Source organism: Budorcas taxicolor, chromosome 8, assembly GCF_023091745.1.
Source record: "Budorcas taxicolor isolate Tak-1 chromosome 8, Takin1.1, whole genome shotgun sequence".
Lineage (NCBI taxonomy): Eukaryota > Metazoa > Chordata > Mammalia > Artiodactyla > Bovidae > Budorcas > Budorcas taxicolor.
The window spans coordinates 98,432,082-98,445,245 of record NC_068917.1 but is presented as its reverse complement, the minus strand read 5'-3'; the positions used below and the strand labels follow the sequence as shown (position 1 = coordinate 98,445,245).

The following is a 13,164-nucleotide window of genomic DNA, read 5'->3' as shown; positions in this document are numbered from 1 at the left end:
TATTCTAGTATATTCCACTCAGTATTGTGGCTCCTCAAGTCCATCAGACAGGGGTAGAAAGAAGGGGAAGGAAAAAGAAAACTTTAGGGGAAAGAAAGGGAAAAAAGGAAAAAATGAGTACTAATCAGATACACACATACAGAAGTGAGAAGGGGCAGAAAAGGAAACAGAGAGCTTGAACAGGAAAAGGTTATAGAAACACCAAGGTTCTCTTAGTGCCCACTGGTTGTGGGAATACTGATTAGCTATTTAACCATTATTCCAACCTTAAATGCTCTTCTTTATCCAGAAGCTATGCTTACCTCATAACAGGAAAGAAGCAGTTGGGGTGGGAAAAAGAGAAAGATGGGGCTTAGGCAGTGGCTAGGTGGCACTAGTGGTGAAAAACACACCTGGCCATGCAGGAGACATAAAAAACACGGGTTCAACCCCTGGGTGGGGAAGACCCCCTGGAGGAGGGCACAGCAACCCACTCCAGTGTTCTCGCCTGGAGAATCCCATGGACAGAGGAGCCTGGCGGGCTCGAGTCCATAGGATCACAAAGTCGGACAGGACTGAAGCAATTTAACACACACAGAGCAGTATTACTGAGGAAACAGGAAGATGACTGTGTGACTTTCGACTAGCAACTGTGAAGTTTTATAATGGAGCTATAAGCAAAATATTAGGAAACACTATTTTACAGGCAGAAGAAATCAGCAAAACTATATAGCAGATATCAGTGGCTGCCTACCCAGTCACCATTCTCCCCAATCCTCCTAGCCTGGCTGGCGGTGTCCTAATTTTATTCTGGTGTTGCTTCACCCTCTACTTGACTCAGAGGGAAATCCTGGTTAGTCTAAATCAGTTACCACACCCGTGCCTCCCCCTTGCTACACATTGTTTAAAGACGAGTATGCAGCCCTCCCTAACTCCTGTTGAAAGAAAAACCACTGGAAGTTGTCAGCTCAACATACATGAGTCTTCCAAAAGAGTCACATCCATCTTGGGATCACAAGGGGAGCTAAATGAGAGAAATGTACCTTCCATAAATGATAAAAAGAGAGAGAACTCAGGTCCTTGTGGACGTTATGTCATCAAGCCAAAGAACTAACCCAGCTGGAAGCCAGCCTACCTCTCAACTTGTAAGAGATAAGTTTCCCTTAATGTTTAGCTATCTAGATTTATGGTTTTTCATTTCTTAAAGCTGAATCATACTTAAGTGATTCATAATGAAAAATCTTACAAGATTGTGATTGTTATCATTACCATTATCATAATGCTACCAAAAAAAGGAAGGCACTTCAATACCTGCTACTTCCCTGCTACTTGAATATCTCAAAGTAAACATGTATTTTCAATTTTTTCTATCTTTTTGCTGTTTTCCTTATTTTACATTATAATGTATCCAGAAATCAAACACTTCTGTTCAACAATTTACAGCATATCTCACAACCTCAAAAATTAGGATAAAAATAGCTTTTAACAGTTTCCTGACTAAATCGATGTCCAAATATTTGGTTGTGGGATATTATAGTAATATCATTTTCACACACACACACCAGAAAATTCCTGCAATTTATCAGCCAAAAGTTTTAACATAAATCTTACTGAACAGCTGATATGAAATCAGAAAGGAGTCCACAAAGGGGAAAAGACTAACACCCCCTAACTTCAGTTCAGTTCAGTCACTCAGTCGTGTTCAACTCTTTGAGACCCCCTGGACTGCAGCACCAGGCTTCCCTGTCCATCAACAACTCACCTCCTAACTTACACCTTTACAAATACACTTGCTTCACACATGAGATGTATACCTGCAACAGACAAGCTGCTTAAGACAGCTGCTAAGACTTCTGTTGAGAATCTTCTTTGAAAGTAGTTGTCCTTTTATGGAATTCCCTGATGTTCCAGTACTTAGGGCTGACTCGGTGCTTTCACTGCCGGAGTCTGGGTTCAATTCTTGGCTGGGGAACTAGGATCCCACAAGCCATGTGGCAAGGTCAGAAAGAAAGAATTTGTCCTTTAAAAAAATTTTTATATTAAATTTTAAAACATCAGAGTTACTAAGGTTGGAGTTCATTCACATCCAACCATGAAAGGAAAATTAGTTCAAATCTCTTCAAATTTCAAAGTTCAAATTTCATAAGCACCTATCATGTACCAGGTACCAGCTAAGCATAGAGAATGTCAGCAATGAACAAAGCATACATGGTCCCTCTCCTCATCAGCTCAGTCTAGACCAGAGGTCAGCAAACATTTTCCCCACAGAGCCACAGAACAAATATTTACACTTGCAGGCCAAAAGGTCTCTGTCACACTCAACTCTGCCACTGTAACTTAAGAGCAGCTATAGACATTGTATAAACGAATGAGTGTGGCTGCATCAATAAAACCTTATTTGTGGACGATGAAATTCAGTTATATAATTTTGATGAAATAATTTCTCATGCAAAGATGGTTAACTTTTTTCACCCATCTGAATATATACAGATACCATTTTTAGCATTATTAGCTTGGAAGCCATACAAAGATTTGGCACATGGGCTGTAGTTTTGCCAACTTCTGGACTAGATATTAACCATATAATTATGTATAGCTTTAAGTGTTCATAGGGAAAATATATAAGGCTGTAAGAACTTAATGAGGAGACATGGCCTAGTTTGAAGGATCAAGGAAGTCTTTTCCCAACAAGTGACTCTGAGGCTGAAACTTGAAGGATGAGTATCAGTCAGCAAGACTAGGGAGAAAAGCAAAGAGCCTCCTAGACAAGTGAAAAGCATGTGCAAAGCCCTAAGAGAAAAACAAAGTCTACTGAAGAATCTGTGAGGCTGGATTACAAAGATTAAGGAGAAGCGTGGTATGAGTCGACAGTGACGCTGGAGAGAGCTAGAGACCAGCCCACACAGCACTGTTGGCTGGTTTCAGTTGATTCTGGTCTCTGTCTTAAGAGTAATCAGAAACCATTAAAGGGTTACAGGTAGGTGGGGGACACAATCCCCACACAGCTTTGGATTTTTTAAAGCGATCATTAGGACTGCAGCATGGAGAAAAATTGGAAGGAAGCATGAATGAATATGGGGTGACCTAGAAGCAAAGTTCTGGCCAGAGATGACAGAAGCTTAGACTGGGGCACTTGTAGTGAAATTTAGAAGGTAAAAGAGACAAGATATGGTGACTAGATATGGAATAATGAGAAGCAGGTTTCCTACATGTCTCAGGTTCCCAGTTTCCATACCATGATATTGGTGTCATTCAGTGAACCAAAGATACTGAAAAAGATTTGTGTATCTGTGTCTACATACTTTGAGTTTAGTTTTGACACACTGAGTCTGAGTTGCCTACAAGACATTCTAGTGGAAGTGGTAAGTAATCAGTGGATATACAGTTTTGAAGCCAGGATAAAGTTGGTTTCAGTTCAGTAATTTAGTTTGAGAATTGTCAGCAAATGGGTTGTAACTAAAACCATAGAAGGAGATGGAATTATCACAGAAAGGGTATGGAAGAGTGGTTTTCAACCTTGGCAAAACATGAAAATCATCAGGGCAACTTTAAAACTTTTTGAGGTCCAAGCAGTACTCCTGGACCAAGGAAATTAGAATCTCTGAAAGGAGAATCCAGGAATCGTGGGTTTTTTTTTTTTTTTTTTAAGCTTTCTAAGTGTTTCCAATGTGGTATCAAGATTGCAAAGATAATGGTAACTACAGAAAGATTAAGGGACTAACTGGGTTTCAGGAGTTCCCTCGTGGTCCACTGGGTTAAGACTCTGCACTTCCATTGCAAGGGGTGTAGGTTTGATTCCTGGTCTAAGATCAGGGATCTGGGAAACTAAGATTCCACATGCCTCCTGGAGAGGCCAAAATTAAAAAAAAAAATAAAGAGAGAGAGAGCGTGACTAAGTAGGTTTCTAGTTTGAGTTACCTCATAATGTATCTTTCTGACCTCAGACTTCATATCTCTACATTCCAGTTTAGTTCAACAGAAAAGACAGTAGTTCTAGTTTATCTCTAATAGTCCTGAGAGTCCCAAAAATCTGAGTCAAAGTTATGAAACTGAAATAATTCTCCTTTCTACAGGAACGGGTTGGGGAAGAAGGAGATAGCAAAATATTGAGTTGGCCAGAAAGTTTGTTTGGGGTTTTCCATAACATTTACTAAGGGCTTCTCTGGTGGCTCAGACGGTAAAGTGTCTGCCTGCAATGCGAGAGACCCAAGTTCGATCCCTGGGTAGGAAAGATCCCCTGGAGAAGGAAATGGCAACCCACTCCAGTATTCTTGCCTGGAGAATTCTGTGGATTGAGGAGCCTGGTAGGCTACAGTCCATGGGGTCACAAAGAGTCGGACATGAAACCAATTACCAGTAGTAGCATATAATACAGAATATATTTCTATAAATAAATATCCTCCAAGCCAACAACATTTCTAAATGATAGGATTAACACATCAAGTAGTATTTGGTAGTATTTGTTAAGCCTGGGAACTTTCTAACTGGACTAGTTTTGCTTATTATATCATGTTGCTCCCTATCTAGTAACTGCAGCAAGTTCAAAATGGCATGACTTGAACTTGGACATTCCTTATTTCACAATGTTATTGAGTGGACCCTTTCTAAAGATAAAATGAACTACAATTTAAGATACGGAAAGCATATAAGTGAACACAGAAACAGAAGCATGGGACTCAGATTCAAGACAAGGGTAAAGTTTGGGTTGACCCATTAGTAGCTCTGAGACTTCAGCCAAGTCTCAACTAACATCCCAGTCTCAACTTCCTCAGCCGTAAATGGAAGTAAAGTCGACTTCAGAATTACTGGAGAAGTTGAAATGCGAAAAGGGCTGTGAAAAATAGCTATACAAAAAGTCTCATCATTTTTACATTACTTTCCAGTCAATTTTAATATTAACATTGATTTATATATTTTAAGGAATGGGTTTTCTATGCATGGGCATTCCTGGTGGCTCAGATGGTAAAGAATCCACCTGCAATGCCGGAGACCTGGGTTTGATCCCTGGGTTGGGAAGATCCCCTGGAGGAGGGCATGGCAACCTACTCCAGTATTCTTGCCTGGAGAATCCTCATGGACAGAGGAGTCTGGCAGGCTACAGCCCACAGGGTCGTGAAGAGTCGGACAGGACCGAGCAACTAAGCACAGCACATGCTAACAGCACAGTATTCAGAAGACAAAAACAGTCTCCACGCTACGATTCTTTGCTTCAGTTAGAACAGGTATAGTTTGTTGGGCGCATTTTACCAGAATAACTTAGTCTCCGTTGGTAATTCCCACTATTCTTCAAATTTCATTTTTAACCTCTGACTTCAAATTCCATAAAGCAGGAGACTACGGTTACTATTAAAATTCTTCTAAAGAACAGCTAACATTCTTAAAAGTTAACCAGTGTTTGTGAACCACTTGATTGTTTCTCATTTTTCATTTCATCCCAAGACAAGATATGAGAGCTGGAAAAACAGTTAAAGACAGAGCTCTCAATTTGACAACATGGGACAAGACCAGAGATAAGAACAACCTCTCCAACAGACAGATATAAGGGGCAGTTTGTCCAACGAGGAAGATTATCCTCCATCCCTCTCACAATTTCTAAGGTTAGAACCAAAGGACATTGAACTTCAGAGCACTTGCAAAATCTCCTGACTTCCAAAGCACTACTGTGAGAAATAATGATCTCGCCATTAACGACAAAGACTTTTGACACTTCGCTAAGTAATCTTTCAAAAGCCTCCTTCATTCAAACTGGTTTGTCAATGGGAAAGAACATTTCATAAATCAGAAGATTTACAAGTGAACTTTGAAGTTTAACATTACAAGGATAGAAATTATGTCAGGTTATAACAGAACAAACGAATTATGGAGAGTTGGGAATAAATTTTAAGAGTCTTAGGGAGGATTAGTGCTGTAAAAAGAAACTCAAGACTATCTCACTTTTATGTTCACTTCAAAGAGATTTTTAGGCAAATGCTATCATGTACTGGCTTGTCTTGAGCAACTACTAGTATTAGCAAGTAACTTGCAGTGGTCACTAATAAGAAAACAAAACATAATTAAGAGTTCTATAAACATTTCTAAGAGTTCTTAAGATTCTTAGACACACGTATCTGATACAGTACAAATAATTTTGCCAATAATTTCATCCTTAAACAATGAAATACAAGTAGGTATAGAATGTGACACTTAATCTAAATCCAAAAACAGGATAATTATTTTGAAGACAAATTATGATATTCAGACACTGCCAAGAAAATGAAAATAATACCCAAACAGACTACAAGAGATGAAACAGTTTGGAAGACAATAACTCTTTTATGAGAGTCTAAAATATAGCAAGAGACTATGAGGGAAAATAACATATTTATTTCAAAAGTGAATCCCTACTACAAAGAGGAAACACACTATATTTACAATGATAAAACCTGCCAGGACTTTAAAGTTGCTGACGATACCACTGAGAAAAGCTAAGCTGAACTGCAGATTACCACAAAGCACGTTTGTTTTGATGTGCTGTGCAGGTTATCATTAGAGTTTGCACACAAGCTCCTTTAAGACGTTTTAGCCACTGCTCCCACTAAACTATAAGCACTGAGCAGAGCACCAGTAGCAAAGAAAAAACTTGCTCAATTCTGCAAACTGACAGTCCCACTGAAAGACTAGGATGGAATGTGGGAAAGGCAAGTGAATTTTAACTTAAACAGTTCAAATTTGGACTTAGAAGAGGATGGCTTGGAGACATTAGTCAATCAGCTCATGGAAGTGAAACAGCACATGGTTCAGGGCTGGATTCATATTAAATGTTACTTGCCAGCGAAATGTTCCAATCTGTGTATCTATTTTCTGTTGACTATTGCTGAGCCACTATCATATGCAAGGTATAGTAAGGCACTGCAATGAATACATACATGTGGGAAACAAAAACAGTTCCTATATTCAAGAAGTTTACAATCCAACAGAAGGGATGAAAGAAACATTGTGCCTGAGAACATGATCCAGGCCTCTTAGAGAAGTTCATAGTGACATGGAGGCTCACGTTTAGAGACGACGTGCAGCTGCATCCCCATTTGGTGTCAACACAACACATATAGATACTGTATTATCCCAACTGATGATTTGCCTGAAAGGAGCATCAAAATACAGCAGATTGATTACATTTTACAAATAAAGAATGATGCCAAAACCTCAAATAAGGAAGAAAAAAAAAATGATGACCTGCTCTTTGGCACAAAACCTGCTCCTCAATGCTGCACTAAACACTACAAGTCCCTAAAGCTGAACTTAAGGGCATGTGACAGCTGTTGATTGGTTATAGGAAACCACAGGGGCAAAAAAAAAATGGGCCCCTCAGGGTGCATGACATGCGTCTTGTCTGTAGAACACGGCATGAAGCAAACAGTGGCTGCAAGAAGAGGAAAAAAACAAGGAAAATATGTGTGACAGCATTCTGAAAAGTAAGATGTGGAGCTAGTCAAATGCAAGACCTGTTAAGTAGAGTTTGGGTCCAGCATCCACCCCTTCCAAATTTAATTGATTATAAACACGGTACAAGCCATCCATGAACTATCCGATACTTTCCTGTCTCTAAGGCATTTTATGTCCAAAAGAGGATGCACAGTAAACCAATTCTTCAGAGAAAGGCAACAGCAAAGATACCATTTTTGTCAAAATAATATTTAAGTAAATAAATATTAGACCAACAGCACCCAACTAGATTCCTCCCTCTCTCCTGAAACCTCTAACCAGTTGAAAGGCATTGTGTGATTCCACACCTTTATCTGTTAATATTAAAACTATAGACCTCTCCCTCCTAACACCACTATTTATAGTTTTTCTTTGTTATTCTAACTGAACAGTAAGGTTTAACTAACGAAGCCAATCAGCCTATGATCCTAATAGGAAAAGAAAAAAAAAAACGAGTAAGCAAACACCGAAAAAAGAAATGGACAAATAGGATGGATACTTGATAAAACATAGATGTCCTCCATTCATCTGCAATTCCAGTCATTTTCTGACAGATCTCAGATTTTCAGAACAAGTATGCAGGTTATTTAAAACTGAGTTATATATAGTCATTTAGCAGTAGCAAAACACTTCTGGCATTATCACAGATGCTAGATCTCTGAAGGAATTTTTTCCCCCAAACTAGCGTTTTTCTTCACCAAGAACCGACGAGCCTTTATTTCTAAAAACAAGAGCCCTTGTCTCCCCCGCAAAACAAACAAGTCAAAGACCGTAGTTAAATTCTATGCTAATGAAACTGTGAGATTACATCCCAGGCATTGTCAGAGCCTATTTTTCATACACCACCACCAGACAGTTTGATGCAGTATTCCTGATTGCTTTTTATCGTATTTGTAAATACACTCACTAATCCACTAAATTAGGTAATGTACAAACAGGTCCTCTCAGTTATTAGCGGACAGCAGTCAAGTCCTATTACATCTGATCCTTATACAGTTGTCTAAAACATTTCTATCCAGGTTAAGGGCTCCGATCGGCAAGAGAGGCAGGTTAGCGAAATTTGGATGGGGGCAGGGTAGACGCTGGGAGAAATCTCTGCATCTCAGCCCTCAGCGACAACACTCAGCCAGTGTGCCCACAGAAAAACTAAATTCGGCACCTCTTCCTCCTGTTACACTGGCAACAAAGAGGGAGTTTCCGTAACGCTCCCGTCACCCTCCAGGTGCCCAATCTCCTTCCCAGCGCAATCCCCGCGCTCCCGCAGGGGCCTTGGTGTGCGAAGAGGCCTGGGTGTCTGAGGTCAAGGCACAAAGGGGGGATGGGTTGGGTGGCGAGCCGCTGGAATCTGGGAAACCGGGTCGTAGGAGGGCTCCGGGATCCGCTTAAACGCTTGAACCCGGACCGGGGGCAGCCGGCAGGAGAAAACGGACAGAATCTCCAATAGAGCAGAAACTGTAATAAGGTGGGAGATGGGGCGAACAGCCCAAGCTGGAGCTACTCCTCCAGCGAGCACAGATGATAGTCTGTGGATGTGGAGCGGGCGGACTCGAAGGAGGTGGGAAGCGAGGAGGCAGGCCCGGAAGACGAAGGAGGGGGGGTGCCACCTGGGGCAGAGAGCAGGCGTCCTTCTTGCCTCTACCTGCGGGCTGGCGGGACGCGCCGCTCAGGTGTGACTAGTAGGCGGCGGCCAAGTCTGCAAGGGGCGCCCCGGGGGCCGCGCTGAGGCGCCTGCCTGTCGGCTGCCCCGGGAGCCAGCGCGGGGGCAACGGCGGGACAGGGGGAGGTGCGGGTGGGGGACGTCTCTGGAGTGCACGGTGGGCTGAAGGGAAGCTCGCGGGTCGTGGAAGGCGGCGGGAGACCGCCGCGCGGCGCGGGGGAGGCATCCGGGTGGGCGGCCGGGAGGCGGGAGCCCCTCACCTGCGCGGCTGAGGAGGCGGAGCTGCAGCAGCCCATGGCGGGGCCGGAGGAGCCCGGAGGCGGCGCCGGGCGCGCAGCTACGCCCCGGAGCCCCTCGGCATGCGAGCCGGCGGGCGCCCTGGGAGGGCGCGGCCTGGCCCCGCACGACTCGGCGGCGGCGGCGGCGGCGGCTCGGGCGGCGGCGGGTACTCAGGAGGCGGCGCGGCTCGGGGAGGGCGCCGACCACATCCCCCGGCGGCGGCGGCAGCGGCGGCGGCTGTGGCTGCGCGGTTCCTGCTCCGCTCCTGCTACTGCAGCTGCTCCCCAGCGGAAAGGGGCGGGCGGCGGCGGCGGCGGCACCTCCCCCTGTCCCCCGCCTCCCGCCTCCCGCGCCCAGTCCCTCTCCCGCTCCCTCTCCCGGGCCGCCGCCTCCTCAGCGCCGCGCGCGTCTCCCATCAGACTCCCCGCCCCCAGTGCAGCGCCGCGCGGGCGGTCGGGCGGCTGCGGCCAAAACTAGGCCGGGCCCTTCGGCGCGCGTCGGGGCCTGCGCGGTACCGAGCCCATTTAGCTGTGGCACCGAGGCAGAGCGCTACCTCTGCGCGAGAGGGCGCCTGAGGCTGGGGCACACGAAGGCTGGGCAGGCTCGCAGCCGAAATGGGGTCGGGTTGTTTCCGGACCGGGGAAGCACCGGCGAGGCTTGCGGAGCTGTTGGTCTGTATCCCTATCGGGCTTGCAACCCGAGGACCTTAATGGTTTCTTACCTCTCAGGTGACTGATTTTTATCCAGAGGAAAGCGTACGCAGTAACCCCGTGGAGAACTACTGTGTGACAGAGGACAAGGAGAAACAAGCATCTGTTGCTACTAGCCCCATTTTGCTGATGTGGAAACTAAGCCTTGAAGGCACCAAGAGTTTGATGGAAAGCACCCAAGGTCGAAATTGTTATAAAGGGACGAAAATAAGGAAAAGGCAAAAAATTCTCCAGGTCTCTCAATTCAGAGACATATTGGATCTGAACGAAACTTTACACAGAATAGTCCACACACACACACACACACACACACACACACACACACACAAATAAGTATTAATTCATCATATTAAAGCATATGTATACCGCAGGCATACTAAGTTCCAGTAATTTACAAGCACTGGGAAAAAGAGGTGAACAAAAGTGCCAAAGTTCCTGCTGTCTTAAAATTCCTTGTTGTTCCGTGAATACGCTAGGCAGTATCAGCAAGTTAAGAGTAAGTGCTGTCACCATCTTCAAGAACTACAACCCCAAGAGGCTGAGAAAGTGTGATATGAGAACAGTTAAAATGTGGCAGGAATAAAACTATAGATCATGCTTAACATTAAGAGAACCACTTACGAGGCACTGTTTTAAACCTTTTCATGTTTCCTTTCATCCGGTCAAAGAATGTCTTAAAGACAGATCAGTTAGGGGGAAAAAAAAAAAACTTATTTGCAAAGGTCCAAAGGAGACTAGAAGGTCTGACTGCCAAATGAAAGACAGCAAGTTTTAAAGATTACTCAAAAGCTAAGGGGGACGGAAATAGTACAGAAGTAAGCCTTGAACTGCAAGGAGATCCAACCAGTCCATTCTGAAGGAGATCAACCCTGGGATTTCTTTGGAAGGAATGATGCTAAAGCTGAAACTCCAGTACTTTGGCACCTCATGCGAAGAGTTGACTCATTGAAAAAGACTTTGATGCTGGGAGGGATTGAGGGTAGGAGAAGAAGGGGATGACAGAGGATGAGATGGCTGGATGGCATCACTGACTCGTTGGACGCAAGTCTGAGTGAACTCTGGGAGTTGGTGATGAACAGGGAGGCCTGGCGTGCTGCAATTCATGGGGTTGCAAAGAGTCGGACACGACTGAGCGACTGAACTGAACTGAAACTGACTTCAGGTGCATTGAAAGGGAATCTAAGCAAAGGAAAGTCAAGATGGGAACCTAGGGACCACCAAAGGAAAGGCCAAAGAGGAATTCCCAGTTGGTGTACTTCAATTCTCTAGGTCTGTTCAGTTCAGTTCAGTTCAGTTCAGTCGCTCAGTCCTGTCCCACTCTTTGCGACCCCATGAATCGCAGCACGCCAGGCCTTCCTGTCCATCACCATCTTTCGGAGTTCACTCAAACTCACATCCATCGAGTCTGTGATGCCATCCAGCCATCTCATCCTCGGTCGTCCCCTTCTTCTCCTATCCTCAATCCCTCCCAGCATGAGAGTCTTTTACAATGAGTCAGCTCTTCACATGAGGTGGCCAAAGTAATGGAGCTTCAGCTTTAGCATCATTCCTTCCAAAGAAATCCCAGGGTTGATCTCCTTCAGAATGGACTGGTTGGATCTCCTTGCAGTCCAAGGGACTCTCAAGAGTCTTCTCCAACACCACAGTTCAAAAGGATCAATTCTTCAATGCTCAGCATTCTTCACAGTCCAACTCTCACATCCATACATGACCACAGGAAAGACTATAGCCTTGACTAGGCACACCTTAGTTGGCAAAGTAATGTCTCTGCTTTTGAATATACTATCTAGGTTGGTCATAACTTTCCTTCCAAGGAGTAAGCGTCTTTTAATTTCATGGCTGCAGTTACCATCTGCAGTGATTTTGGAGCCCCCCCCCAAAAAAGTCTGACACTGTTTCCACTGTTTCCCCATCTATTTCCCATGAAGTGATGGGACCAGATGCCATGATCTTCGTTTTCTGAATGTTGAGCTTTAAGCCAACTTTTTCACTCTCCACTTTCACTTTCATCAAGAGGCCTTTTAGTTCCTCTTCACTTTCTGCCATAAGGGTGGTGTCATCTGCATATCTGAGGTTATTGATATTTCTCCCAGCATTCTTGATTCCAGCTTGTGTTTCTTCCTGTCCAGCATTTCTCATGATGTACTCTGCATAGAAGTTAAATAAGCAGGGTGACAATATACAGCCTTGATGTACTCCTTTTCCTATTTGGAACCAGTCTGTTGTTCCATGTCCAGTTCGAACTGTTGCTTCCTGACCTGCATACAGATTTCTCAAGAGGTAGGTTAGGTGGTCTGGTATTCCCATCTCTTTCAGAATTTTCCACAGTTTAATGTGATCCACACAGTCAAAGGCTTTGGCATAGTCAATAAAGCAGAAATAGATGTTTTTCTGGAACTCTCTTGCTTTTTCCATGATCCAGTGGATGTTGGCAATTTGATCTCTGGTTCCTCTGCCTTTTCTAAAACCAGCTTGAACATCAGGGAGTTCACAGTTCACGTATTGCTGAAGCCTGGCTTGGAGAATTTTGAGCATTACTTTACTAGCATGTGAGATGAATGCAATTGTGTCGTAGTTTGAGCATTCTTTGGCATTGCCTTTCTTTGGAATTGGAATGAAAACTGACCTTTTCCAGTCCTGTGGCCACTGCTGAGTTTTCCAAATTTGCTGGCATATTGAGTGCAGCACTTTCACAGCATCAACTTTCAGGATTTGAAACAGCTCAACTGGAATTCCATCACCTCCACTAGCTTTGTTCATAGTGATGCTTTCTAAGGCCCACTTGACTTCACATTCCAAGATGTCTGGCTCTAGATTAGTGATCACACCATCATGATTATCTGGGTCGTGAAGATCTTTTTTGTACAGTTCTTCTGTGTATTCTTGCCACCTCTTCTTAATATCTTCTGCTTCTGTTAGGTCCAGACCATTTCTGTCCTTTATCGAGCCCATTTTTGCATGAAATGTTCTCTTGGTATCTCTTAATTTTCTTGAAGAGATCTCTAGTCTTTCCCATTCTGTTGTTTTCCTCTACTTCTTTGCATTGATTGCTGAAGAAGGCTTTCTTATCTCTTCTTG

General features: G+C 43.9%; 1 protein-coding gene across 3 annotated transcripts in view; it reads right to left on the bottom strand.

Annotated features, from left to right (window-relative positions):
• The window catches only part of SLC44A1 (solute carrier family 44 member 1), a 218,240-nt gene extending 208,825 nt beyond the window's left edge, over window positions 1-9,415 (bottom strand). For all 3 annotated transcript variants that reach the window (XM_052644681.1, XM_052644682.1, XM_052644680.1), the window contains exon 1: window positions 9,358-9,415. In XM_052644681.1, the coding sequence (XP_052500641.1) occupies window positions 9,358-9,393 (36 nt within the window). In that variant the 5' untranslated portion in view covers window positions 9,394-9,415. The remainder of the gene's footprint in view (window positions 1-9,357) is intronic.
• Between the last annotated feature and the right edge of the window lie 3,749 nt (window positions 9,416-13,164).